The 25,952-nt window shown below is 38.0% G+C and overlaps 1 protein-coding gene across 2 annotated transcripts in view; it reads left to right on the forward strand.

The window, feature by feature from the left end:
* Window positions 1–25,952, forward strand: part of LOC120418116 (uncharacterized) — a 152,250-nt gene that overhangs the window by 97,892 nt on the left and 28,406 nt on the right. For both annotated transcript variants that reach the window (XR_008212154.1, XM_052708310.1), the window contains exons 3-5: window positions 1,499–1,713; window positions 1,774–1,909; window positions 1,980–2,566. Coding sequence is in view for 1 of the 2 variants with exons in the window: in XM_052708310.1 (XP_052564270.1) it covers window positions 1,499–1,713; window positions 1,774–1,909; window positions 1,980–2,566 (938 nt within the window). In the remaining variant the exon portion in view is untranslated. The remainder of the gene's footprint in view (window positions 1–1,498; window positions 1,714–1,773; window positions 1,910–1,979; window positions 2,567–25,952) is intronic.

The raw sequence follows: 25,952 nt of genomic DNA on the forward strand, positions 1-25,952 counted from the left end.
AATTTTTGAATATATCCAAGATAAGTTTAGGCGCCCTTTATAAAGGGTTTTCTTGATTCTTAAAGGTAATTATTTTATTTAATTATTGTTGATAAAAGATAGAGAAAATAGCACAAAAAAAAAAAATTTAAACACTGAAAATCGATCAAATACCTTAAAAAAATCAGAGACTTCAAAATTGAGGTCTACATAGATGACTCCTAAAAAACTATTTTTTCGAAATATTCAATCTTCGAGAGGCTGTATTTCAGCAACCAACAGTCCGATCAACAAAGTAAAAAAAAACAGTTTCAGTGCTTTTTCTTCATAAATTATTTTTAAATTTCAAAAACTGAATGTGTCATTCCAAATTTGATTCTGCATCTAGAAATATTTTTTTAAATTTTGTTTGACTACAAATAATATCTGGAGTAACAAATTTTGTACCATCCTAAACCTAAGCGCCTTTTTTAGTCTTTTCAAACAAATTAAAAATTTCAAAATATTTTAGGAATTAGTCATAAAAAGTCATATAAAAATCGTGATTTTTTCCGTTTACCTATTTTTTCAGACAAGTCCTTATCATACACAGAAGAAAATTGTGAATTTTTAAGAAACAGAAATGATGAATCACATGTAAACTCAGTTGATGTAAACTTGAGATTGACGTAATCGGCTGAAACTCACGTATGATTTACATATGATTTATTGCATATTTACATCAAATTGAATTTAAATTTATATGTTCAATGCAATGACGTGCACAAATCAACAATGCAACTTTCGGATTTTTTTTATCGTGTAACCAACAATATTTTTCCGAGGACACCATTGATCAGAAATTTGTTCTCATGGTACAGATTTTTTAAAATTGGAATGTCCATTTTCTGGAGTCTTGTATGGAAAACCTAATGATGCAAAATGGCTTCATTGGACAAAGAGAATGAATGGACAAAGTTTAATCCAAATTAAAAAAAATACCGATTGAAAATCTCGAAAAAAAAACCTCTACAAATAGCTTTTCGGAAAATGGAAAGGATTGGGTTCCAGGGGCATGTTCCGGTGGGTGAACTGAACCAAAAACCTAAATTTGAGCTTGATTTGACGTAACAGGAGGAGGAGGCTTTTTGGACACTTATGCGATCATTTTCAACATCACTGGCGTGTTGGCCATATCTATGCGCCAGTTTTGGTTTATAAACATTGACAGACAAACAAAACAACAACATTGCTTTTAACTTTTTTTCATACAACTGAGTGTACTTCGATACACTGCCCTCATCAACCCGAAAGCCGGTTCTGTTTTTCTCCGGAATAAAGTCTCAAAAAAAGATTCCAAATTCGTGTCGATCCAAGCCAAAACATGTTTCCCTTGCATGGCTGGATGGCTAATTAAATCCAAGCTGGAATCTGTTGTTGTGTTACTTTGTCGCTTCAAATAGAAGCGCTCCGTCAAGAGGTTCCTCATCCTTCCACGAAACTAACGGAGCTTTGTTTTCTTCTTTCGCTTTTTTTCCAGTAACCTACGCCGTGTACGGCCTCGACAGCGTCCACATCCGCGTGCCGCAGGCCGTGGCGCTGGGCAGCTCGGCGGTGCTGATCTGCGAGTGCGACCTGCCCGACGAGGACCTGTACTCGGTCAAGTGGTACAAGGGCAAGCACGAGTTCTTCCGCTACACCTCGAAGGAGATCCCGTCGATCAAGATCTTCCCGAAGGCGGGCATCAACGTCAATGTGAGTATAAGGGTGGTGTTGCACGGTTGAGTTCAATGCAACAACGTGTTGACTTTACAGGTCGATCACTCCAACGCAAGCCACGTGATCCTGGGCAACGTGGAACCGCACACCAGCGGGAAGTACAGCTGCGAGGTGACCGAGGCGGCACCCTCCTTCCACACTAAGATAGTAACTAGAGATTTAAATGTAGTAGGTGAGTCTCAACCAACAACATGGCTTGAAGGGTTTTGCCAACTCATCAACATCCCGCTTCTTCCCCACAGATTTACCCAAAAGCGATCCGGTGATAGTGGACATGAAGCCGTACTACGGCGCGGACGAGTTTCTCGAGGTCGAATGCATATCAAACGAATCACTGCCCGCGGCCCGGCTCGAATGGCTCATCAACGATCAGCCGCTGGGCGTGATACAGCCCCCGTCCAGGTTGGAGTTTCTGACCTTGCCAGCGGCCAATGCAACCTCCGGAAGCGGTAGCAGTAGCAACAGCAGCAACGGCACCGACGGCAGTACGTCCACAGTCGCCGCCACTAGCAGTAAGAAATCCACCAAGTCTTCCCTGCGCCACAAGTCGGACGAGGAGTCCAGCGATTTGACAAACTCGCTTGAAGGTGGTGGCGGCGAGTTGGCGGTTCCGCTGGCCATGATCGCTTCGGCGGCGGCCCTCTCGCTGACGACGAGCTCGACCTCAACGGGGTCGGTGCTGCCCTCGCCGGCGGCCATCCACGCTGGGAGTTCCAGTGGGAAGTCCGGCGGTGGCAAGAAGACCCTGGTGAACAGCCGGTACGAACGGTCCGTGGCGCGGCTCAAGTTGCTGCTCGGGCATGAGCACTTTGAGGAGGGGAAGATCAAGGTGAGTCATCTGATATTTTGTAAAACTTAAAACAAACCAGAAAATAATAATCTAGAAATGAAGCATTTTAATTCCTTATAGTGCATATGAAAATCGTTTCCAAATCATTAATTTTCCGTTCATCTGCTTTTGACTGACAAAAAATGTGATTAAATTTGTGAAGGTTGCTTGCTTTTCTGTCATTAATTTCCGCTCATTACACATTCTCAGTATTCTGCAAATAATTTCCCCCCATTCCCCCTTACTCAATATTCCCTTCCTGTCCAGCTTTTAATTACCTCTCGCAATAAATCAATTTGATGAAAAGCGCTCAATTTTCACCTTTAAATTTGCGAGAATCCCCCCTCCGGCAGACAGAATCACCTCAATCCCATTTTCCACCAAAACCGCCCTTTTAATGAAAATCGATGACTTAAAAACCCGTCAATCAACAAAATTGGAACGAAACCAACTTTTTTCCCCCCGAATCCATAAATTCGCTGCAACGTTCATTATCGGTTTTCCATTTTGGCAGATTTGGGTTCTTTCAAAATCGTTATATTCATTTTATTTTTTGCCTCTTTTTATTTTGCCGTATTCAATGTCTAAGAATGTCAGGCCAGCAGGTGCTCCGTCTCAGCTGATGGGTTGGATTTTTCCATTCAGCTCTCTCTGTCTGCAGTTTTCCGAACCTATCAACTGAGCGCCGTCCAGGCCGGAAATGCGACAAGTTGAGTCAGGCGGGGAGAAGGGGAGTAAATCCTGGATGAATGCAACTAAAAGTGCAGTAGAGATTTTGAAGTTCTGATACATCTTAAAGAATTAATGGATAAAAACTGAATAAATTTTCATCATGCTTGGTTTTTTTGGTTCAAAAATTGTATTAACCAACTATGTGGATAGAAAAAATCTCAGATTTATTATTCAGATCATAGGCCAGGCCACGAATGGGCTTTTGCAACAAATGTATCAGTGAATCCTTATACCAGCTTTGAGAATTGGGAGAATCTTTGTTTTGCGTTGTTTTAAATTTTAAAGTATACGTACCAATTAGTAAAAAAAAGGAATTAAATCATAATGAGTACAAAAAGACTTTAACCCAAGGTTGGAATTGATTAAATTTTAAGTAGAATTTATGAGTATTTTAGTTATGACCAAAAAGACGCATTCTTATTTGAGATTTTTGGTCGATTTGTTGTCTCCAACAATGTTTGTTTGTTGTTATTTTAATCCTTTCAGTCCTGATGGGTCATATATGACCATAGAATCAAAATTGTCAAAACTAGCCTATAGTTTTCTAATCATTAACTTTTTTTTTAAATTCAGGCCTGAACAATGTACAAAAATTTGTACTCTCTAAAAATTTTATCTTTTATATATAATTATATATAAATCTGGGTGCAGAATAGTTGTCCGCAAAGCGGCCTCAATTTAGAACTGTCAAAGCGGAACCAATTTACTGTTCGCATAATTATACCAAGAAGTGGCAAGTATTGTGATCGATCTATAATTTATTTAGTCAGGAATTAAAAAAATCGATGGCTATTGAGGTATTCGAAGTCAAAACATCTTAAAAAGAGGGTTGAAATCGAGATTGGCATAATTCGTCGCTTAAATTTTATAATCGCTATGTCTCACGCAAAACCTATGTTTATGACGGTTTTTTAAATGTTAGCGACGAATTATCAATAACTCGATAGCGGTGTGCTCTAATGTTCTAACTGAAAATTGGGCCAAAATGAGTTAATGATGCCATCTTTTAGCTAATTAAATTCCCTACAAAACGCTTCTAACAGATCTGAAAAATTCGTTTCCTACGCGGAGATATCGCCTTGCAACCATTTGTACTAACTGACATTTTCGAACGCATCATGGATGTGCTCTCTTATTTTTCATCATGGCTTGACCTTTTGAAAACACGCAAATCCATAAAATTACGATTACACTATAATATTATGGTAAATTGCCAGGTGTCCTTACTAGTTTGAGCAATATTATGGAGCACTATTTTGGAAGGCAAATAGCACAAGTGTGCACATTTGGAAGCGAGAAGGAATTATCAGTTAGGTGAAGTGTGTTAAAATGGTTTCGTGGAGTAGTTTTTTTTTGTTTGGACGACCCATTGATTAGGATTAGTGTACTTAGGTTCTGTAGGCTAGTTTAAAATGTTGTTACGTAGTTTTCTTTGCATGGACGACCCCTGCAGTTGTACTAAGAGTGCACAACGACTTGAAGAATGTTTCAAATTGGACTTTTGGGTTGGGGAAAAATGTTGTTACGTCGTTTTTTTTTTCATGGACGACCCCTTCAGTTGTGCTAAGAGTGCACAACGACTTGAAGAATGTTTAAAATTGACTTTTAGGTTGGGCTAAGTGGGTAATGGGTTGGGAAAAATGTTGTAACGTCGTTTTTTTTCATGGACAACCCCTTCAGTTGTGCTAAGAATGCACAACGACTTGAAGAATGTTTCAAAGTGGACTTTTGGGTTGGGCTAAGTGGGCATTGGGTTGGGGAAAATTATTGTTACGTCGTTTTTTTTTTGCATGGACGACCCCTTCAGTTGTGCTAGGAGTGCACAACGACTTGAAGAATGTTTCAAATTTGACTTTTGGGTTGGGCTAAGTGGGTAATGGGTTGGGGAAAAATGTTGTTACGTCGTTTTTTTTTCATGGACGACCCCTTCAGTTGTGCTAGGAGTGCACAACGACTTGAAGAATGTTTCAAATTAGACTTTTGGGTTGGGCTAAGTGGGTAATGGGTTGGAGAAAAATGTTGTTACGTCGTTTTTTTCATGGACGACCCCTACAGTTGTGCTAAGAGTGCACAACGACTTGAAGAATGTTTAAATTTGACTTTTAGGTTGGGCTAAGTGAGTAATGGGTTGGGGAAAAATGTTGTTACGTCGTTTTAATAGTTGCAAAAATCAAAGTTTTCTTTAATAATTTGCAAGCCACCCTCAAACTTACATTGCACTTCATTAGGGATTCGAACTCATTACAGTTAGATAACGAATCTGATTGACTATCAACTGTCAAAATGTGGAAATCGGAGGATCAAGTTTGCAGCAAATATTTTACAAAGCTTTCGTCGATCAACCCACCCCTTCACCATTATTAAAAAATTGACTCGAAAAACCAGGAGCAAAAATATATTTTCAAAAAACTTAAAAAATGAAATTTAAGAGCATTCAGCTGAAATTAATTAAATATGCATTCCTTTGCATTTAAAATCATTTGAGCATGTTTGGGTTTATTAAAAATAATTTGAATGTTAGTGAATTTTTGATGAAATAAATAAATGTTGTTTCGCTTTTTTTTTTAAATAATGATTGCAGGTTAACTATACGGAAGCTTAAAACATTTTCCTAATTTTTTTTTTATTGAAATGTTGAAATTCTGAATCTCAACGATTATTCATTAGCTACACTTAATTTATAGAAGAATTGTTCAACATGTAATGTCACCACAATTTTCGAAATATAAAAACAAAACATTTATTTTTTTTGAAAACACAAGTACATTCAGCTAAGAACTTTTTTTTTTTCAAATACCAGAAACAACAGTACCGATTGAAACTCGTTATTTTGTGGTTTCTATTATTTTGAAAAGATTTTTTTTAAATAACAGAAATGTCGAATCATTTACATTAAAATAACGTAATTTATTTTTTTAACAACCTTTTTTTTGTAAATTTGGCCCGCAAGCTCATTTGAGCTTCAAATTTGGCCCGGCCTTCAAAAACTTTGAGCACCCCTGTACTAGACCGTAATGTCAAGATCATGAGGGCGTTTATCCTTCGCACTCTTCAACGGCCCCGATAGCCGTGCTGGCTGAGGCGCCAATCTTATTTCTGTGAGTGCTGTGTTAGAATCCCGTCTGTTGCAAGTTGCAACATTTGTTTTGTGTGTAAAAAAAAACTGTACATGCAGTGTGTAATATAAAGTGACTTATCTTGCAAAGGGGATTTGCATGCTTTTGCATGCGATTTTTCTATCAGATTTTTAGTTTTCAATAATCTAAGTTTTTGAGTTTCGTAACCCTTTAACATCGAAAATATTCAAAATATTTAAAAATTATCCAAAATGTCTTGAAATATTAAAATAAATTGAAAATAAAAATTTTAACCATGTTTTTTGTGATTTTATATGGGAAGGTGAAAAATACATTACAAAATATGTTCAAGAGCATAACAAAAGTCACTTAAAAAAATCTATATTGAATAAATAATTAAATAGAAAAAAATCTGTTTCATTGGTCTCTATATCTTTTTCGTTTAATTTTACTTTCATTTATTTAAAAAAAAATGGAGCTTAACATAGAAAACATGTAAATTTACACATTTTCAAATGCACACGATATTTAAAAAAAAGTTTTATTAATTTATCAAGCATCTGTTTTTAATACTATTCTACCTATGCATGCAAAAAAAAATCACAAAAAAATATGTAAATTTTAAAGTTTAAATTAAAAAAGCGTAAATTTAAGGTGTTAATTCTATCCCTTTTAAATCCATTGGAATTAAACATTAAATAAATGTAAATTATAATTATAAAATTATATAAATAAACACATTTAAAACTGAACAAAGGTGTGAAAAGAATGGAAGCGAAATTAATTTTGATGTAATTTTACCCCTTTTTCAAATAATTTAACCTTATTTTTTTGTTATTGTGTCTTTAATCTTTAATAACTAACTTCACTTTTTCAACACAAATTGAAGTAAAATTGCATGAAAAACGAGGTAACCTTCAAATTTTACTTGTTTTCCATTTGCTCACATTTTTCAAAGTGAACTGGTTTCAAGTTATGGATTTCCGGGGAATTTGTTTTCGAAAAATAGATATTTTTTAAGTTGTATAAAATTAAATAACTATTTTTTAGTTATCACTTACCTTTTTTGACAACAGGATCTGTTTCAGTTCCCAGTTATAATATTTCTTAGATTTTTGTAGTGGTACATATTAAAAAAAAAATAGAAATAAATAGTATTTTTCCAAAAATTGTGTATAAGTTGTATAAAATAAAATAACTATTTTTTAGTTTTCACTTAAATTTTTTTGAAAACAAGAACATTTTCAGTTCCCAGTTATAATATTTCTTAGATATTTGTAGTGGTTCATATTTCAAAAAAAAAAAATAGGAATAAATAGTCTTTTTTCCAAAAATTGTGCATTTAAAGAAAACTTGTAAGCTGTGTTAAACAACTAGTTTAAGCCTTCCGCATCTAACATAGATTTTTAGCTTTATTTGGAACCATTTGGTTGGTTTATTAATCTCCGTTTTCTATCTTAAAGTTACCTCCTAACCTGATAAAAAGTTGTAAACTAACAAGCTCTCGTCACAAATAAACAATCAATAACAAATACAATTGTATTTTGCTTTGTCAGATATTTTTATTTCCAAATTCAAAAAATTATACTTTTCAGGTAAAAAAGTTTAATTTTTGGTGGTTCGAAAATTTGATGGTTTAATAATACCTCATTTTCGATGTAACATTACTCCAACTTATAAGGAAACGAATGTAAAAGTTGTAATTTTATAAGTAGTATTACATACTTCTTTTCGAAACAAAACCTATCCACTTTCCCGAAGGTAATAACTGTTATTTTAAACTGTGTACGGGAAATTTACGAAAAGAATCAGAGCAAACCCTTAAAAAATGAGAATGTTGCGAAAACGAGCACTTTCGTAACAGGCATCTATAAAGTAAATAAATATGCAATTTTCAAACTCAAATAATTCGAGCATGCTGAAAAGTTTAGTTTTTTTCTTCCTCAAATTATATTTTATGTGAGGTCTCAGAAATGAGCGAAATTTGTGATTATTGATTTATGGTTAAATTTAAAATTTCGGTGTCAACATTATTTAATTTACACAGTTTAAAAAACAAATGGTAATATTACATTGTGTAAGTGTAATATTGCCTCAAGAAATGTGTAAATTTGCATCTTTTACTGTGGAATTTTTGGTATTTACATAAATTGATGAAAAATTACGTCGAAAAAGAGGTAATATTCAAGCATTCGCATTTAACAAAATAAAATTCTGTTCACTTTGAGTAATCTATTGTCAATTTATCGTTGAGGTACACAGAAAAAATTACATTATAATAAAAATATTGATATATAATTACCATAAGCTATCATGATAAATAATGCAAATTTAGTTGCAAGTTGCATGGAAATTCACATCAAAGCATAAGGAAAAATCAAAATTTACATGTGATTTGGCAGAATACATTGACTTTCACTACATTTCTATTTGATTTTAATGCTCCATGTAGTGAAAATTACATTTTAGAACAGTTCTGGAGTTACGCCGTGTACGCCGTGTACGGTACTCCTAGCACAACTGAAGGGGTCGTCCATGAAAAAAAACGACGTAACAACATTTTTCCCAACCCATTACCCACTTAGCCCAACCTAAAAGTCCACTTTGAAACATTCTTCAAGTCGTTTTGCACTCTTAGCACAACTGAAGGGGTCGTCCATGAAAAAAAAACGACGTAACAACATTTTTCCCCAACCCATTACTCACTTAGCCCAACCTAAAAGTCAAATTTAAACATTCTTCAAGTCGTTGTGCACTCTTAGCACAACTGTAGGGGTCATCCATGAAAAAAAACGACGTAACAACATTTTTCCCCAACCCATTACCCACTTAGCCCAACCCAAAAGTCCAATTTGAAACATTCTTCAAGTCGTTGTGCACTCCTAGCACAACTGAAGGGGTCGTCCATGCAAAAAAAAACGACGTAACAATAATTTTCCCCAACCCAATGCCCACTTAGCCCAACCCAAAAGTCCAGTTTGAAACATTCTTCAAGTCGTTGTGCACTCCTAGCACAACTGCAGGGGTCGTCCATGAAAAAAAACGATGTAACAACATTTTTTCCCAACCCATTACTCACTTAGCCCAACCTAAAAGTCCACTTTGAAACATTCTTCAAGTCGTTGTGCACTCTTAGCACAACTGAAGGGGTCGTCCATGAAAAAAAAAACGACGTAACAACATTTTTCCCCAACCCATTACTCACTTAGCCCAACCTAAAAGTCAAATTTAAACATTCTTCAAGTCGTTGTGCACTCTTAGCACAACTGTAGGGGTCGTCCATGAAAAAAACGACGTAACAACATTTTTCTCCAACCCATTACCCACTTAGCCCAACCTAAAAGTCAAATTTGAACATTCTTCAAGTCGTTGTGCACTCTTAGCTCAACTGCAGGGGTCGTCCATGCAAAAAAAACGACGTAACAACATTTTTCCCCAACCCATTACCCACTTAGCCCAACCCAAAAGTCAAATTTAATATTCTTCAAGTCGTTGTGCACTCTTAGCTCAACTGCAGGGGTCGTCCATGCAAAAAAAAAAACAACGTAACAACATTTTTCCCCAACCCATTACTCACTTAGCCCAACCTAAAAGTCAAATTTAATATTCTTCAAGTCGTTGTGCACTCTTAGCTCAACTGCAGGGGTCGTCCATGCAAAAAAAACGACGTAACAACATTTTTCCCCAACCCATTACCCACTTAGCCCAACCCAAAAGTCAAATTTAATATTCTTCAAGTCGTTGTGCACTCTTAGCTCAACTGCAGGGGTCGTCCATGCAAAAAAAAAACAACGTAACAACATTTTTCCCCAACCCATTACTCACTTAGCCCAACCTAAAAGTCAAATTTAATATTCTTCAAGTCGTTGTGCACTCTTAGCTCAACTGCAGGGGTCGTCCATGCAAAAAAAAACGACGTAACAACATTTTTCCCCAACCCATTACCCACTTAGCCCAACCCAAAAGTCAAATTTAATATTCTTCAAGTCGTTGTGCACTCTTAGCTCAACTGCAGGGGTCGTCCATGCAAAAAAAAAACGACGTAACAACATTTTTCCCCAACCCATTACCCACTTAGCCCAACCCAAAAGTCAAATTTAATATTCTTCAAGTCGTTGTGCACTCTTAGCTCAACTGCAGGGGTCGTCCATGCAAAAAAAACGACGTAACAACATTTTTCCCCAACCCATTACCCACTTAGCCCAACCCAAAAGTCAAATTTAATATTCTTCAAGTCGTTGTGCACTCTTAGCTCAACTGCAGGGGTCGTCCATGCAAAAAAAAACGACGTAACAACATTTTTCCCCAACCCATTACCCACTTAGCCCAACCCAAAAGTCCAATTTGAAACATTCTTCAAGTCGTTGTGCACTCTTAGCTCAACTGCAGGGGTCGTCCATGCAAAAAAAAACGACGTAACAACATTTTTCCCCAACCCATTACCCACTTAGCCCAACCTAAAAGTCAATTTTAAACATTCTTCAAGTCGTTGTGCACTCTTAGCACAACTGCAGGGGTCGTCCATGCAAAAAAAAAACGACGTAACAACATTTTTCCCCAACCCATTACCCACTTAGCCCAACCCAAAAGTCCAATTTGAAACATTCTTCAAGTCGTTGTGCACTCTTAGCTCAACTGCAGGGGTCGTCCATGCAAAAAAAAAACGACGTAACAACATTTTTCCCCAACCCATTACCCACTTAGCCCAACCCAAAAGTCAAATTTGAAACATTCTTCAAGTCGTTGTGCACTCCTAGCACAACTGAAGGGGTCGTCCATGCAAAAAAAAAACGACGTAACAATAATTTTCCCCAACCCAATGCCCACTTAGCCCAACCCAAAAGTCCAGTTTGAAACATTCTTCAAGTCGTTGTGCATTCTTAGCACAACTGAAGGGGTTGTCCATGAAAAAAAACGACGTAACAACATTTTTCCCCAACCCATTACCCACTTAGCCCAACCCAAAAGTCCAATTTGAAACATTCTTCAAGTCGTTTTTCCCCAACCCATTACTCACTTAGCCCAACCTAAAAGTCAATTTTAAACATTCTTCAAGTCGTTGTGCACTCTTAGCTCAACTGCAGGGGTCGTCCATGCAAAAAAAAAACGACGTAACAACATTTTTCCCCAACCCATTATCCACTTAGCCCAACCTAAAAGTCAAATTTTACCATTCTTCAAGTCGTTGTGCACTCTTAGCTCAACTGCAGGGGTCGTCCATGCAAAAAACTACGTAACAACATCTTTCATAGTTGATGTGCACACTTGGCACAACTGTATGGGTCGTCCATACTTAAAAATATTACGTATTTAATTTGTTTGAGGCACATTTGTTCTATTCAATACATTCATCGATTCCATTGCATGAGACACACTTGTTCCAACTGCAATTCACCATAAATCTAAATAACGGTTTGTGCCTTGGATACCATTCGTTTTTGAAAGGTCGTATGATATAATTGAAATAAAATAAACAAGCTAAAAGTTTTTACAACATCATTTTCTTATGTTTTTAGGAATACATCAACCTAGTATTCGTCATAGTTGATGTATTATGGATGGTTTTACAATTATATTCATAAAAAAATATAATTTCACTTATTTTTTTATACAAAAATTTTTATTTAAATGCTAATTTTTCCAAAAGGTTAATTTTCCTACCAAATTCAAACTAAAATCAGTGTTTGAAAAAAGTTTTGATATAAAATGTTTTTCTTACGCTTAAATTAACCAACTCGTGAAAAAATTACATTGAAACAACTAATGTGAACTATTTTAACAATAAAATTACTTTGCACGCTTTTGTACCAAAGCCCTGTGCACGTTTGTGCTAACTCATACAAATTACCTCCCAAAACACACTTGTGCCAATTGCTAGCATGATTTTTTTTCTTATTTTCTCAGCTAAAATTTTTCTAGCATTTCAAAAGTTTTTATATTTCACAATGTCTTTAAGTAATGTCAGGTGCATACTTTAAAATTGTTAGAACAATTGTTTGTCGAATAGTTTTCCAGAAACAGTAATTCAAAGTTTAAAAATCGATTTTCTCGCAACTACCAAAATGTCAGTTAGTATAAGAGAGCACACCGCTATCGAACTATGAATAGTACTTTCCAAATAATATTGGATAATCTTACTCCGATATTATCACTACACATCAAAAATACATAATCTCGGAACTTCCATTCGGTTGCTCTTCTGATTCACGAAATTCCACCCACTTTTGACACAATTTTTCATCACGTGGAAAACAAAAAAGGCCTCATTTGGCCGCCCATCGTTTAGTCTACGAAGAAAAAAGTGCGAAGCACTTAATTTTTCATCGAAAACATCAACATCAACAGATCCAAAATGTTTCATAATAATTCACTTCAGCAGCAAAAAATATGTCACGCTTGAGCTTGAACACTTTGTTTATGTTTACAGCTGTAGTGCAGTTGTATTAGTGGGGAGCTTTCGAAAATCACGTTACGCATTCTGTCTTTTCAGCACCCAGATATAAATTTAATCAAATTAAATTAATGTTATCAACCTGATTTGACCACGATTTGAAAATATTTTTACTTAAAATGCAAATAATTCTAAATATTTTCAACAGTTCCTAAGATATTGTCATACGACTGGATCTATCCCATTCCTCGGAATTCTATTTCCAAAAAAAATCATTCTACAGACTTTACCATTCTCCAGAACGCTTTTACCCGAAATTCTTTTGCCAAAATGATTTAAGTTTAACTAAAAGAAAGATACAATTTTATTAAAGATTAAGAATTGAAAAAAATCAATTGTTTTTGTTATCTTCACTCTTCAAATTCTGCATTTTGAAATCTTCACTTCAAATCTCCAAATCTTGAAATCTTTAAATCTTCAAATCATCAAATCATCGAATGTTCAAATGTTCAAATCATTAAACCTTCAAATCTTCAAATCTTCAAATTTTCAAATCTTCAAATCTTCAAATCTTCAAATCTTCAAATCTTCAAATCTTCAAATCTTCAAATCTTCAAATCTTCAAATCTTCAAATCTTCAAATCTTCAAATCTTCAAATCTTCAAATCTTCAAATCTTCAAATCTTCAAATCTTCAAATCTTCAAATCTTCAAATCTTCAAATCTTCAAATCTTCAAATCTTCAAATCTTCAAATCTTCAAATCTTCAAATCTTCAAATCTTCAAATCTTCAAATCTTCAAATCTTCAAATCTTCAAATCTTCAAATCTTCAAATCTTCAAATCTTCAAATCTTCAAATCTTCAAATCTTCAAATCTTCAAATCTTCAAATCTTCAAATCTTCAAATCTTCAAATCTTCAAATCTTCAAATCTTCAAATCTTCAAATCTTCAAATCTTCAAATCTTCAAAAATTCAAATCTTTAAAACTTCAAATCTTCAAATCTTCAAATCTTCAAAGCTTCAAAATTCTTCAAATCTTCAAATCTTCAAATCTTAAAATCTTCTTTAGGGGGGGGGGGGGTATGGCGATTGTCCACGCTCCATACAATACACGAAGGGGGGGGGGGGGTTGAGAATCCCAAAAAAGTGTCCACGTGGTTTATGGATGGTCCCTTATTGAAAAGATCAGAAAATTTTACAGAAATTAAAATTTTAACATCGAAAATCGGACCAACACTATCCAAGAAATCGTCTGTTGAAAATTACAGCTATTAGGTGACACTTTGAGAAATTCTTTATCATCGATTAGAATTCTTTGTGAAACTGTATCTCAGAAACTTATTGTCCGATTTTCAATGTTCCAGAGAGCGAATTATGGGAAATTTTAACAGCTTGTTCATCTGAATCGGTTTGATTTTAATACACAATTACTTTTTATGCAATTTGATGACGTTTTATATGTCAGATGATAGGGTAGAGTAGTCATCAATGAGACACGGGGAACAATGATAAAATGGCTCTCACAAGTCGTAGTTTCAACCAATCAGGCTCATATTTGGGGGAAAGGTGTGTCTACTGGATACACGTCTGCCATATAAGTGGCTTTGGTTATGGACGCTCCCTTAAAAAGTAATTCATAAATGTTTGATTCTGAGGTGTAAAAGTAAATCATGGACAAAAAATACTTTTTCGCTCGTAGGCTGCCATTTACACCAAAACTAATATTTCTTCAAATGTCTATCGACGTTCCATAGGGATTAAGTTGGGCTACAATGTCCTTTCATTAGATTTGGCCAAAATTTAGAATATACCCAGAATCCAGGGCTGTCTCATTGTTCCCCACTCATTTCAGCCCATGGGTAACAATGAGACACTTTGATTTTTCTTCAATAAACATTTCAAAATCGATGGAAATCTTTCAAAACATGAATTAAAAGTGATTTTTGGCATATTTATAGAGTTTAAACTTCATTTAACCAAAAATACAAAGTTATTTGGTATTAATATATGGATTTTACAAAATTTAAATACTTTTTAGTGAAACTTTTGTTATTAAAAGTTTCATGTTGGCCATATTGCTCTAAAATGTTCAAGGCAAGTCACCTGCAATGGAACAATACAAAAACATGATGTTTTGCTAGAAAAATAATGGTTTTCGTAGAGTGTCTCATTGTTCCCCAGCTGTCTCATTGTTCCTGCCAAGTTCGTCTACAATGAGACAGTTGAATAACTCTGGCTGTAGATGTCGGATCGATCTCATATTTTGGTCAATGATAGAACACATTAAAAGAAAGATAATGCAACTAAAAGCTCATTAAGACATGCTGATGAAAAAATTAGAAAAATCGTTGAAAGTTGAAAACCAAAAGTGTCTCATTGATGACTACTCTACCCTACATTTTGTGATAGTAATGGTGAACCGGTACAACTTTTGTACCGGTTGGGTGAACCGGTTTAGCTGAATCGGTTTGATTTTGATACAAAATGACTTTTCATGCAATTTGATGAAGTTAGATATGTCGGATGATACATTTTGTGATAGTAATGGTGAAGCGGTACGACTTTTATTCCAGTTGGGTGAACCGGTTCATCTGAATCGGTTTAATTTTGATACAAAATGACCTTTTATGCAATTCGATGCAGGGCTTGCGAAATTTCGACTTTTTTGGTGATAGCTGACAGAACACTCCAATCGTCTTCACCACGACAACCTGATTTTTACATTCTACTTTCGTTCGTTTCACACACAAAGGAATGAGTGCTACGCAAAGTCACTCACACAATCATTGACTTCCCTCCAGGAGGAAAATCGCTTGGAGAGCGTTCGTTTGACATTCTACCGAGATTCCGATCATCTCCCCAATGATAGCAATCATATGACTCCTGTCACCACGCAGCACACATTAGGAAGAGAGAGAAAAAAACGAGAGAAAGAGAAAGAGCACGTTGTCTCGTTCGGGCGGCTGCTTGAGCTTGAGGCATTTTTCGTTCGTTTCGTCTTCGTGTTTACGTTCACTGACCGTCGCCAAGCAACGACGGTCATGATAGGCGTTGTGTGTCAGCGATCAAATATCGTTTTGGGAAATGATCGCTGACAGAAAGTTCTGTCGAATATCGAGCAGTCCCATTCAGTGATAGATCCCTTTTCAAGCATTGTCGATGATGTTTGATATGTCGGATAATACATTTTGTGATAGTAATGGTGAACCGGTACAACTTTTGTACAAATGAATTTTGTTATCAGATATGTCTTAAAACAACATAAAAACCTAACTGACTTTTAAACACATTTTTTTTTGAAAAATATCAGAGAACACGGTTCAAAAACCACTGTAAACATTGAATTGATTAAAAAAGTAATTTTGATGCAATTTTTTCCACATTAATTATTTAAATAGTTGACCAAAACAAAACAATATATTTGTTTACACTGCCCATAATTGAAAATTCGGCTATTATGCCAAATCAAGTATTCCGAGAAAAACGCGTTTTAGTGTTTGTCACAAAATCTCCGTCAAGGCAATTTCCCATAAGAGTGGCATATTAGCCGTTTGGTTTTTCGCATCGGCAGCCAAGTCTAAACACTATTTCAGTAAAATTCAAGGTCCAGAAGATGCGTTGGAACGTCCTCTACCACCTGGTGCTAATATCTCGTTTTTGCCAAAAGTGGATATTAGCCGTTTTTTCAATGGTGGGCAGTACAGTTGTTCATAAAACCACACATGTTTATTTTCAAAACATGTTTTGTTATTGATTTATTATTATAAAATATCATTGTAAACTTCAATTATGATGATTCACTTAAGTTCAATTAACTAAGTTTAATTAAGTTTTGAAAAATTATACATTCTAACAGTTTCTGCAACTCTGGTACTTTTAACATGAAAGCAGCTATATTTATATTCATGTTTGAAAAAAATATGCAATTAGATTGCGTACAACAAGCATTTGTTGCATGTTTAAGAAAAACTTTTGCTTAAATACACAGTTTTCTTCATTTTTGAAGGTTAAATTAACAGGGGTCCACTTTTGGAAAAGTTTTTTTTCGTTATCCTATTTTGGACCCCCTTAATTTTGCTCGAAGTTGAGCAGTTCTTCGTTTTATTTTAGTAAAGTTCCTTAAACTTACATTATTTCGACTCACTGAAGTGAAATAATCACCAAAATTACAGTTTCCAAATTTACAAATTTGTTTAAATACTGTGTTTGAAAAACACGTCTTATTTCGAATGTTCAAAAATAAAAGGAGTCATACCAAGCTAGTCGTCACGAGCAATCAATAGATGGATCTCGAATTTGTGATTAAGGGCCAAAATTACTTCTTTAGACAAAGTTTTACGAAAATCGACTGCTACTGCTTTGTCAGTTGGCGGAGATTGACTCATGGAAAATCTAATGGTGCATAGAAAAATAACCCAATAAGTTTGAGCATAATCGAAAATGCAGAAAATAATCCTTGTTCGAAGTCTCAGAAAATTGCCCAAACTCAAATCTTATTGTTTTCCCTCCGCAAGAAAGGTAAAAATCTGGGTCGCGAAAGATTTTCAGATAATGGCATGTCGCTGACAGCTTTTCCATTCACGAGGCTTCCCTCCTCCCAAACAAGTCACCGGGAGTGAACTGCTGGGGACTGGGGATGTCGGCGGTACCATTTTCCCCTGTCTTTATGTATATTTCTGGTATAGCTCCCGTATGTAAAAGTGTTTACGGTGATATAAATGTGAACGCGTTGAGCAGTACAGATTGTGTGAGAACATGTGTTGTGGTAAACAGTTTGAATCGATAAAAGTGTTGTTATTTTGTTTTCTTGGGGGTGGTATAAGGTTTGATCGGGTTGTGAAATATTAAAAACTTGAATGAACAGTGTTAATCGGGAAATTGTTGCTGTAGCTGTAGATTTAAGAGATGTTTGTTGAAACACAAGTGTCTATCCCTCTTAGTTTTAAATCATAGTCAATGCTTTTGTAATTTTTAAGTACGATTTATTGGTAAAGTAACAAAATGGGGGGAATTGGAAATAGTTGTATTGCTTGGTAAGTACCTCTAACCTCAAAAATTCACAGAAGAAAGTTCGGTTCAGTCAGATTCAGCGTCGGTTTCTGGAAGGATAATATTTGTTAAAAACACAGTTGTCAGAATACCTAGAATATTACCCCAATCACTTTTGTCAGACTCTTCCGCATCGTAAATCTCGAGCAGCTTCTTATGGAAGTTATCTTTATCTCTCGACAGTTCCTTCCATCTGCGGTGGGTCATTCCATTGTATCGATCCATCGTTTGACGAACACTGTCCCTCCAGGTCAGCCCTGGTCGACAAGCTCGAAGGCGTGCTGGGCGAAGCCGGGCAGCGATCCTCAAGATGTGGCTCCGAGGACGCCGCATGACGTGGCCCCACCAGCGCATCTGGTACATTCGAATTTTCTTTGTAATCCTGCGTTTTTTAAGCAGGACATTTACTGGAGGTGGTGGTCTGGAGCTGTCGTGGCCTCGGCATAGATTATACAAGGCGTGCACAATCTGCTGTTCGTAACCGCGAATAGATCGCCGACTGTATTTAGTTAAGACGGCCGTTTGTGTTCCGTAGATCATGGATGGGGCAATTACGGTTTCATAGAAGGCTCTCCCAATGTCCCACGGGGGATTATAACGGTTCAAAAAATCCATTACAATTCGCGAAGACTTCACTGCATTTCTGCACCTTGTTCGGGTGGTCATAGGTCGGTCCAGGCGGGGAGTTATGTAGATTCCGAGGTATCGTAGCGGCTCCGTGGTCTTGTACGTTTTTCCTAGAATACTGATCTCTGTGACGGCCTCGCCCTTCGGCTCTCTGATTAGAACCTTGCATTTTTCTTGATTGAGGTTTAGCCCTACGTACGAAAGGTTCTCCTTCAGAGATGAAAGGATCGTCTCAACATCGCTCACAGAATCAGCTACGATGATGAGGTCGTCCGCGAATGCTAAAATCAATGGAAGCTCGAGTTCACTGTCCGGATTCAGGTGGAGGTTCGGGATCTCGTCCGCTACAGTTTCTAGAACAGCCTCCATTATTAACAGGAATATGAAGGGCGATAAGGGACACCCCTGCTTTATGCCGCGATGACGAGTTTGAGTTTCAGACAGTTGACGTTGCCAGAGGAATTGCTGTTCGCCCTTCAGGCACTCAATTACGCGATTGATGAAATTGTTCGGAACTCCCTTTCCTACAAAGGGAAACATGTTAGTATTTTGAATTAAATTATAAGTGTTAGTATTACGTCGCAAAATCGCTGGAAGGGACAGTAAACACACCCGGTCGAAGGCCTTCTCTATGTCGAGTGACATGAGAAGGGTCGACTTGCCCCCATTCCAGCGTTCCTGCAGTAAGCGTTGAAGAATGAAGAGGTGGTCTGTTGTAGAACGGTTTGGCAAGAAGGCGGCCTGATGTGATCCGATTGGCCCGACGAGTTGCTGTAGTTTACCCAGCACCCAGGTAGCATAAACTTTATACGCGCAGCTGGTTAGGGAGATCTTACGGTAATGATCGGTAGTTTTAGGATTCTTCACTTTGGGAATGGGGACCACCACAACGTGTTTCCAGTCGGCCGGCATGCAATTCTCGATCCAAACTTTTGTCAGCAGTTGATGTAGTTCGCCAAGGGCCTGTTCACCACCGTACTTGAGATATTCTGAGCAAAGATTGTCTGCACCGGGTGTTTTCCCATTCTTCATTTGGTCCAGAATAGATCTAACCTCTTCCAAGGTGGGAGGGGACAGCAGAGGGGGACAGTCCAAGTCAGGCTGTAGGGGTGGGATCAGGTTCGGCCCACTGTCACCCACGAGCCAATCCCCGAGCTTGATTGATGATGCGGTAGTTGAGGATTTTGACTTCTTATCTGGCACCTTCTTAAATCGCTTGAACAATTTGTGGCTTAGCCTGAGACGCTCCCCAAAGCGACGGGTTTCAATGTCGCTAAGGCCCAGCTTCATTTCTTCTTCCTCACTCTCCCTGATCTTTCTACGCAGATCCTCCTTAGCTTCGTCCAGACGGTACTTCCATTTTGGATTATACGACCGATTTGCCCAAAACTGACACTTCTTAAGATGGGCCTGAGCGAGTCTACAACTTCGGTTAAGTACTCTTCTTCTTTTCAGTGTAGCAATCGCAGCATCCTTCAGTCGGGTTTTCATGCTACCCCAACTTTCCTCAACAGACCTACCGTCTGGATTACTTGATGGCGCAGAACTCGTTATTTGTTCCTTAAACTTCTTCTGAATGGGTTCATAGCGAAGCAAGGTTGGGTCTAAATCAGCTCTCGGTTGAAAAGGACGTTTCCTGTTCGGGTTACCTGGAACTTCGGCACGATTCTTCACAACATTACAAAGTAGCATTTTGTGATCAGTAGAGAGATTAGGCCAAATACACCGAAGAGCCTTCAAATACAACTTGGAATGGGTGTGTGTTAGTATATGATCAATTTGACTGTGGCGATCACCGCTTTTCCACGTGACCTTGAAGTAAGATGGGGCCTTGGTGTTCCGCGCAACGAGGGAATGGAGTCCGAGGAAAAACCGCATTTGTGAGCCGTTCTCATTGAAGCTGTTATGTCCCACAGAAGTTCCGATCAGCTGCTTCTCCTCTTCGGTCAGGCCTACGTTCGCCAGCTGACTGTTAAAGTCGCCAAGTATGATCAGTTGATGTAAACTCGCCAACTCACCTACTAGTGTCCCCAGTCGTGAGAAGAAACGAGCGTTGTTCTGGTTTGGCCCGTGCACATTTACCAAATCCAAGTATCGTGTGTTGTCCTTCTCCTAAAAGTTTTATACCATTATCTTTTTCTAATTTGATTGATGTTTTCCAATATATTTTATTACTTACCTTGTAGATTAACTGTACATACTGAAGGTCACAATGAATATTCTTCCTGAGCCAGATCTCCAGCTGATAACTTCGATTAAGCAGTATTGCTAGTCCGCGTCGGCGATTCTTGGCCCGTCCGCCAATGTTCCATTCATAGTGTTCGGTCAGTACTTTGTCGCATGGTAGATTTGCCTCCTGGAGGACAGCCACGTGGACTTGGTGTTGGTGTAGAAGTGCATCAATTTCATTCCGCTTCTGGATTGTTCGGCACCCATTCACATTCAGAGAGGACAAACGGAGTCCCTGGGGCCCAATGGGCAGGTTCGAGGCTATGTCCGGCTGGGAACCTTCTTGTTCTTTTCGCCATACTTTATCAGCAAGGTAAATAGACTCTTTGCGTGATTGCGATTGAGGTACTTGAACTGATTCTGGGCTGGTCATGAGACGTAGTACACTGCTGTAGTCACCTTCGGCATTCCTGTAGAGATGTATTGTAAGGGTTCCTCGGCGATCGGCAGGGTCCAGTCGAACAGATGGCTCATTGAACTTGTGCAGGTAGATAGTTACGCGCAGAATCGAAGAAAGTAGGATAAGAGTTGCATCTCCTCCATTGGTCAGGCCGGTTCTCACGTGAAAAGTGTAGTTTTCCAGAGCATCACGGTCGCTAGGGATCCCTAAGGAGGTCAAGGTGGTAGAATCCTGGCGTTCTATTTCTTCAGCGATCAAACAGCGAAGGTTGCTACAAATATCTACACCAGCTTCTTCTCGCGTCAGCTGATGTAGTATGGCACTTTCTAGCGACTGGCGGCCAGGATTCACAACGAGAACCTCCATCTGGGCGGTATGAACGGTGGGTCTAACAATGTCAACTCGTTTACCAGCTAGAGCACCTAGGACACTTTGACGCAACCGCGAGCACAAGACACTGTCATAATGGTTCCGTACTTGGGTCTGTCCGCGGTAGAGAATGTGGCATTCGGAGATTGCTGTGGTATTACGTGGGGAATAGGTTATCTTGGTGCCGTCCTGCTCAACAATAATCCGAGTAGAGTGGCAGTTGGCCAGGGCCGCGATGCTTTCCTCCCCTCCCCAAAATCCGGGCTGCTCGAGCTTTACGAGGAATGTCTCAACCTTCTCCTTAAGGGAGGCATTTCCAGGGAGTCCAGCAGCATTGGTCACGAGATTTAAGAAATAATGCGGAAGGTGGCTTCGAATCTCTCCAACAGCATTTTTACGAAGTTGATCCCGGAAGATAGGAAACAAGTCGCTGCTGGGGGTGACTCCGTACAATTGATGTGCTAGGGCACCGAATAGACAATTGCCGTCTTTAGGTATGGGCAACACCCACATGAGGTCTCCTAAGTTATTTTTGTAAAGCTCCATCTGGAAAATATCTTTACGGTAATGATTTTTCCTAGATAAAGTTAGAACAAATTTTACCTCGTGAACTTTTGAAGGCAACGGCACGATGCTTAAGTGTGGACAAGCGTATAATTGCTACATGTTTTTAGTTGTATGAGTTTAAGAGCTAACCGACACGAATACTACTTTACATATGTGGGTGGAAGCTTTGAATCGTAACAATGAATGTCGACGCATTAGGTTTTGCGCTGACTCGATTTGGAGGTTAGAAAGGAGTGCACTGTTTACATGGACTTAGCACAGTTCGATGCGGTCGTCGATTTTGTTCGGGGAAATTCGTCGACAATCGACGAAGACCATGTAAACAGTGCACACGAGCTGTCAAATGACGTCACGGTGTAAAACCTAATAGTGCAGCAGAAGAAGTCAATCTCAAAGCTTTCGGGAGCTTTGGTGTGGTGTTATTAACGGGCGATAACGGAAAGCTCATGCAAACGTTGGTGTTTTAGGCGGAAAAGCATACCTTGGTGAGTGTCTTATAACTGGAGAGGTCAGCGTGTTTTATGCGACACTGGAAACCCTGGGTGAGTTTGCTTGTGTGCATGTATGTGTGAGTCGAGTGATGTGGATGCATGAATAGTTTTGTGAAAGAGCCATTTGTGAGTTTCCACAATTGGTGAACTCTATCATTTGGCTCATGTATGGATGGAAGCATGAATGGATTTAATTTTATTATTATTTTTTTTATTGACCAATTTATTTTAATGTATCAATTTATTTTAACTTATTTATTTCAATCTATCTATTTACTTTAATTTATCCTTGTATGTATCTTATATTTTACATATTTTTCCCCACTTTCCCTCTTCTTTTTCTTCTTTCCTTCTTTCAAGTCGCGTAAAAATAATATATCGGTCGTTAAACGAGAATGTCTAACTCGAGTTCATGCGTCGTTTTTACGGATTCGTTCTCCTCTTACTCTGATCTTATTTTTCCGATAATTATAAATATAACGTAAAAGATATAACTACCTATAACGACTTCGGCTTAAAAATGCACCATTCGTAAAAATGTACCATTCGTGATAGTGTCACTTTATTAATAACTGCTCGAAACGAAATCTTTCAGTTACTATTTTTCGCAATTCTGTCGGTCTCGTAGATTACTATTTTCGGATCATTTCGTCATAAAATCCTGCAACACGATGAAATCATTGCAATCCTCACTATAAAGTTTTGATATAATTCATTTGGAAACCACAGAAAATACAATTTAATATATTGCTTAAATAGTAAAAGGAGGAGCCCTTCTCACAGCGTCGTTGCTCGGAAGGCACGCCGACGGGGGAATGAATGATAATTTGGCGCCGCGTTCGAATTAAAACTATTTCTAAATCAATGATTGTGTATCTTTCCGCAGCCGGCTGCCTAAGATTTTTAAAAATTTCAACAGATAAACAAATTGCTTATGGTCGCATCACCTACCACAGTGAATCCTGACCTCATACCCATCTTACTAACCCCTCAAAACTCATGTGATACTTTGTCGGAGACGCAGTCGATTTGGCGGTCCCATCACTCAAGTATCGGACTAACATTCCCATCCACTTCCCCGTGTCTTACCACTGGTCGTGGCCGGCGTCGGTATTGATCAGCACGATAGGGACCTTTGAAAATTGCGAAGGGGTGATGATTGGTTCCTACTTTTCATCTGTGGTCCACGGAGCAATTTTTGGGGGTCCTGGTCAATAACGAAGTAGCAGCTACGGGTAGACACCAATGCTATGCTATGCTATGCTATGCTATTTCTGGTATAGCTCCCGTATGGTGGGGGTGTGTGTGCATGTTTGCAAAATTCAGCGCAAAACCGTCGTCAAAAAAAGAGCGAGGAAAAAGCGAGTAGTAGTACACAGTGAATCTAAATTTCAATTTCCCGCGAGGAGGCGCCACCACAAAAAGGCCCCATTTTCCCGCGCACAAGCCCCTAAAAGCGGTTTTATGGGTGCCGAAAATGCTCGCGCGGAAAATGTCGCCTGTCATTGCGGGATGGAAAATTTGGCCAAAGCCGAACTGTTGCTCCGTTTTTTTTTCCTGGTGACGCGTCCTGAAGGATTTGGGGCTGTAGGATGGAACGTCGTAATCAGTCGGGGGTTGTTCAAAGATTTGAGATAAAATTACCGCTACACATGGAGTGACACATTATTTAAGCTGAGAAAAATGTGGAAAAGGAGCAGATGATTAAGGGGGAAAATTACCATTGGTAGATTTAAAATCAAGCATCCCAACTTCCAAAAAACATTTTTGATTAAACTAAACTGCATCAACACCATCGCATCGCCGATGGTGTGACAGTGATAGTGACGACAACGCGCCAGCTGGAAACGGTTTTCCGGAAGGGCAGGAAAAAAGGGACAGACCCATTGTTCCCCTTGTCACCGTGACAGGGCCCGTCCCGCTCAGACTCAGAGTGACGGCACGGGAAATGATGACGCGGCTATCGCGCATTAGAATCTAAATTCCATTATACCGGTGGTGCAGCAGTAGCATCGGCCACAGCCGCAGGAAGAGGTTTCCAATTGAAACCACCGCCAGATTTAATCTGATGAAACCGGAAATGGCCTCCGATGGCGGGGTGCATCAATGCTTGCGGAAACAGTTGAAACAGTAGCGGTTGATTGAACGCTCTTTTCAGCGAACTGGATTGATGAGTCGATATACTTTTGTTAATTTTCTGTCTCGAATCATATTTTGATTTGAAGATACGATCTAAGTTCAGTCATGTTTATATTAAATGGTAAATAAAAGTTTTGCAAAAATATTGTTTTTGCACCAAAAAAAATGTGTCTTTTACACTGAATAATGGCAATCCAGTTTTCACAGAAAGCTCGTAGTCCCACTTTCATTTTATCCAATCGACTCGCAATCAAAAATTGAGCAAATGGCTGAACCGACTCATGCCAAACCGGACTCGGTCCCCCAATTTTTGGATTCGATTTTGGAAGCTGATTTTTCTCTGTTTATTGAAATCTTCAAAAACATGATCTATAAGAGCAGATTTTTTGATCGATTTGTTGTCTTGGGCAAAGCTGTTGGTATTGTTTAGGACTACTCTGAAAAACATAGTTTAACTCTTTAAAAAATTACCTATTTATCAATTTTTATGGATGTTCTTATTTTTAATGTTTTTTAGATGGCAAAAATCTTTAGAGCTATGGCAGAAAATGGTAAAAAATGATTAGTGTTGCGACGGAGCACGTCCCAAATACGACCGTATTAGTTAGTATTAGTGTTTGTTTTCGTTTTGACTGGTGCGCGTGCTGTCGCTTTGCAATCGATCAGAAGTTATAAACGATCTGAGCAAGCGGGAGCACGGGCGCAGCTAAGAAAGTAGCTGCGAAAAGATACCGTACTTGTAAGTTTATTGTTTATTGTGAACGTTTTTAACTGTAATTAATCTGTGAATAAAATTACAGTTTTGTAGCATGCTTACGGAACCGGTGCCCGGTTGAGAAATTCCCGCCTGTCTCAACAATTAGGCAGTGCGACCATTTTTTTTAAATATGAATTTCAAAAACTGCCGAAAATCTGGTTGCTCAGAAGCAAACAGGAAATTTGAGGCCTTCTCTACATCACCAAAATAGCGTCACATTTTTGTGAGACGATAACTTAGCAAATAGGCGTATGATTTTCAATGTCAAAAAATGAAACTATCGTAAAATGATCCTATCTTATGAATAAATGTATATTCCAAATTCACAAATCAACCCTCATATTTGAAAAGTCTGAAAATCACTTACTTTCAACCATATCAGTTATACTGTTGAGTAAATAACTACGTTTTCCCAAATCGACTTTTTTTTGTATTTTTTTATTTGAGTGAAAATTTATACATGCATGTCAGAGAAGCCATTTTGCATCACTTTTTTTCATACAGGTCTCCGTACAGTTTGTGGCCTGGTCATACAAAATGGTCATGTGAAAATTGGG

Source organism: Culex pipiens, chromosome 1 (genome assembly GCF_016801865.2).
Source record: "Culex pipiens pallens isolate TS chromosome 1, TS_CPP_V2, whole genome shotgun sequence".
Taxonomy (NCBI): Eukaryota; Metazoa; Arthropoda; class Insecta; order Diptera; family Culicidae; genus Culex; species Culex pipiens.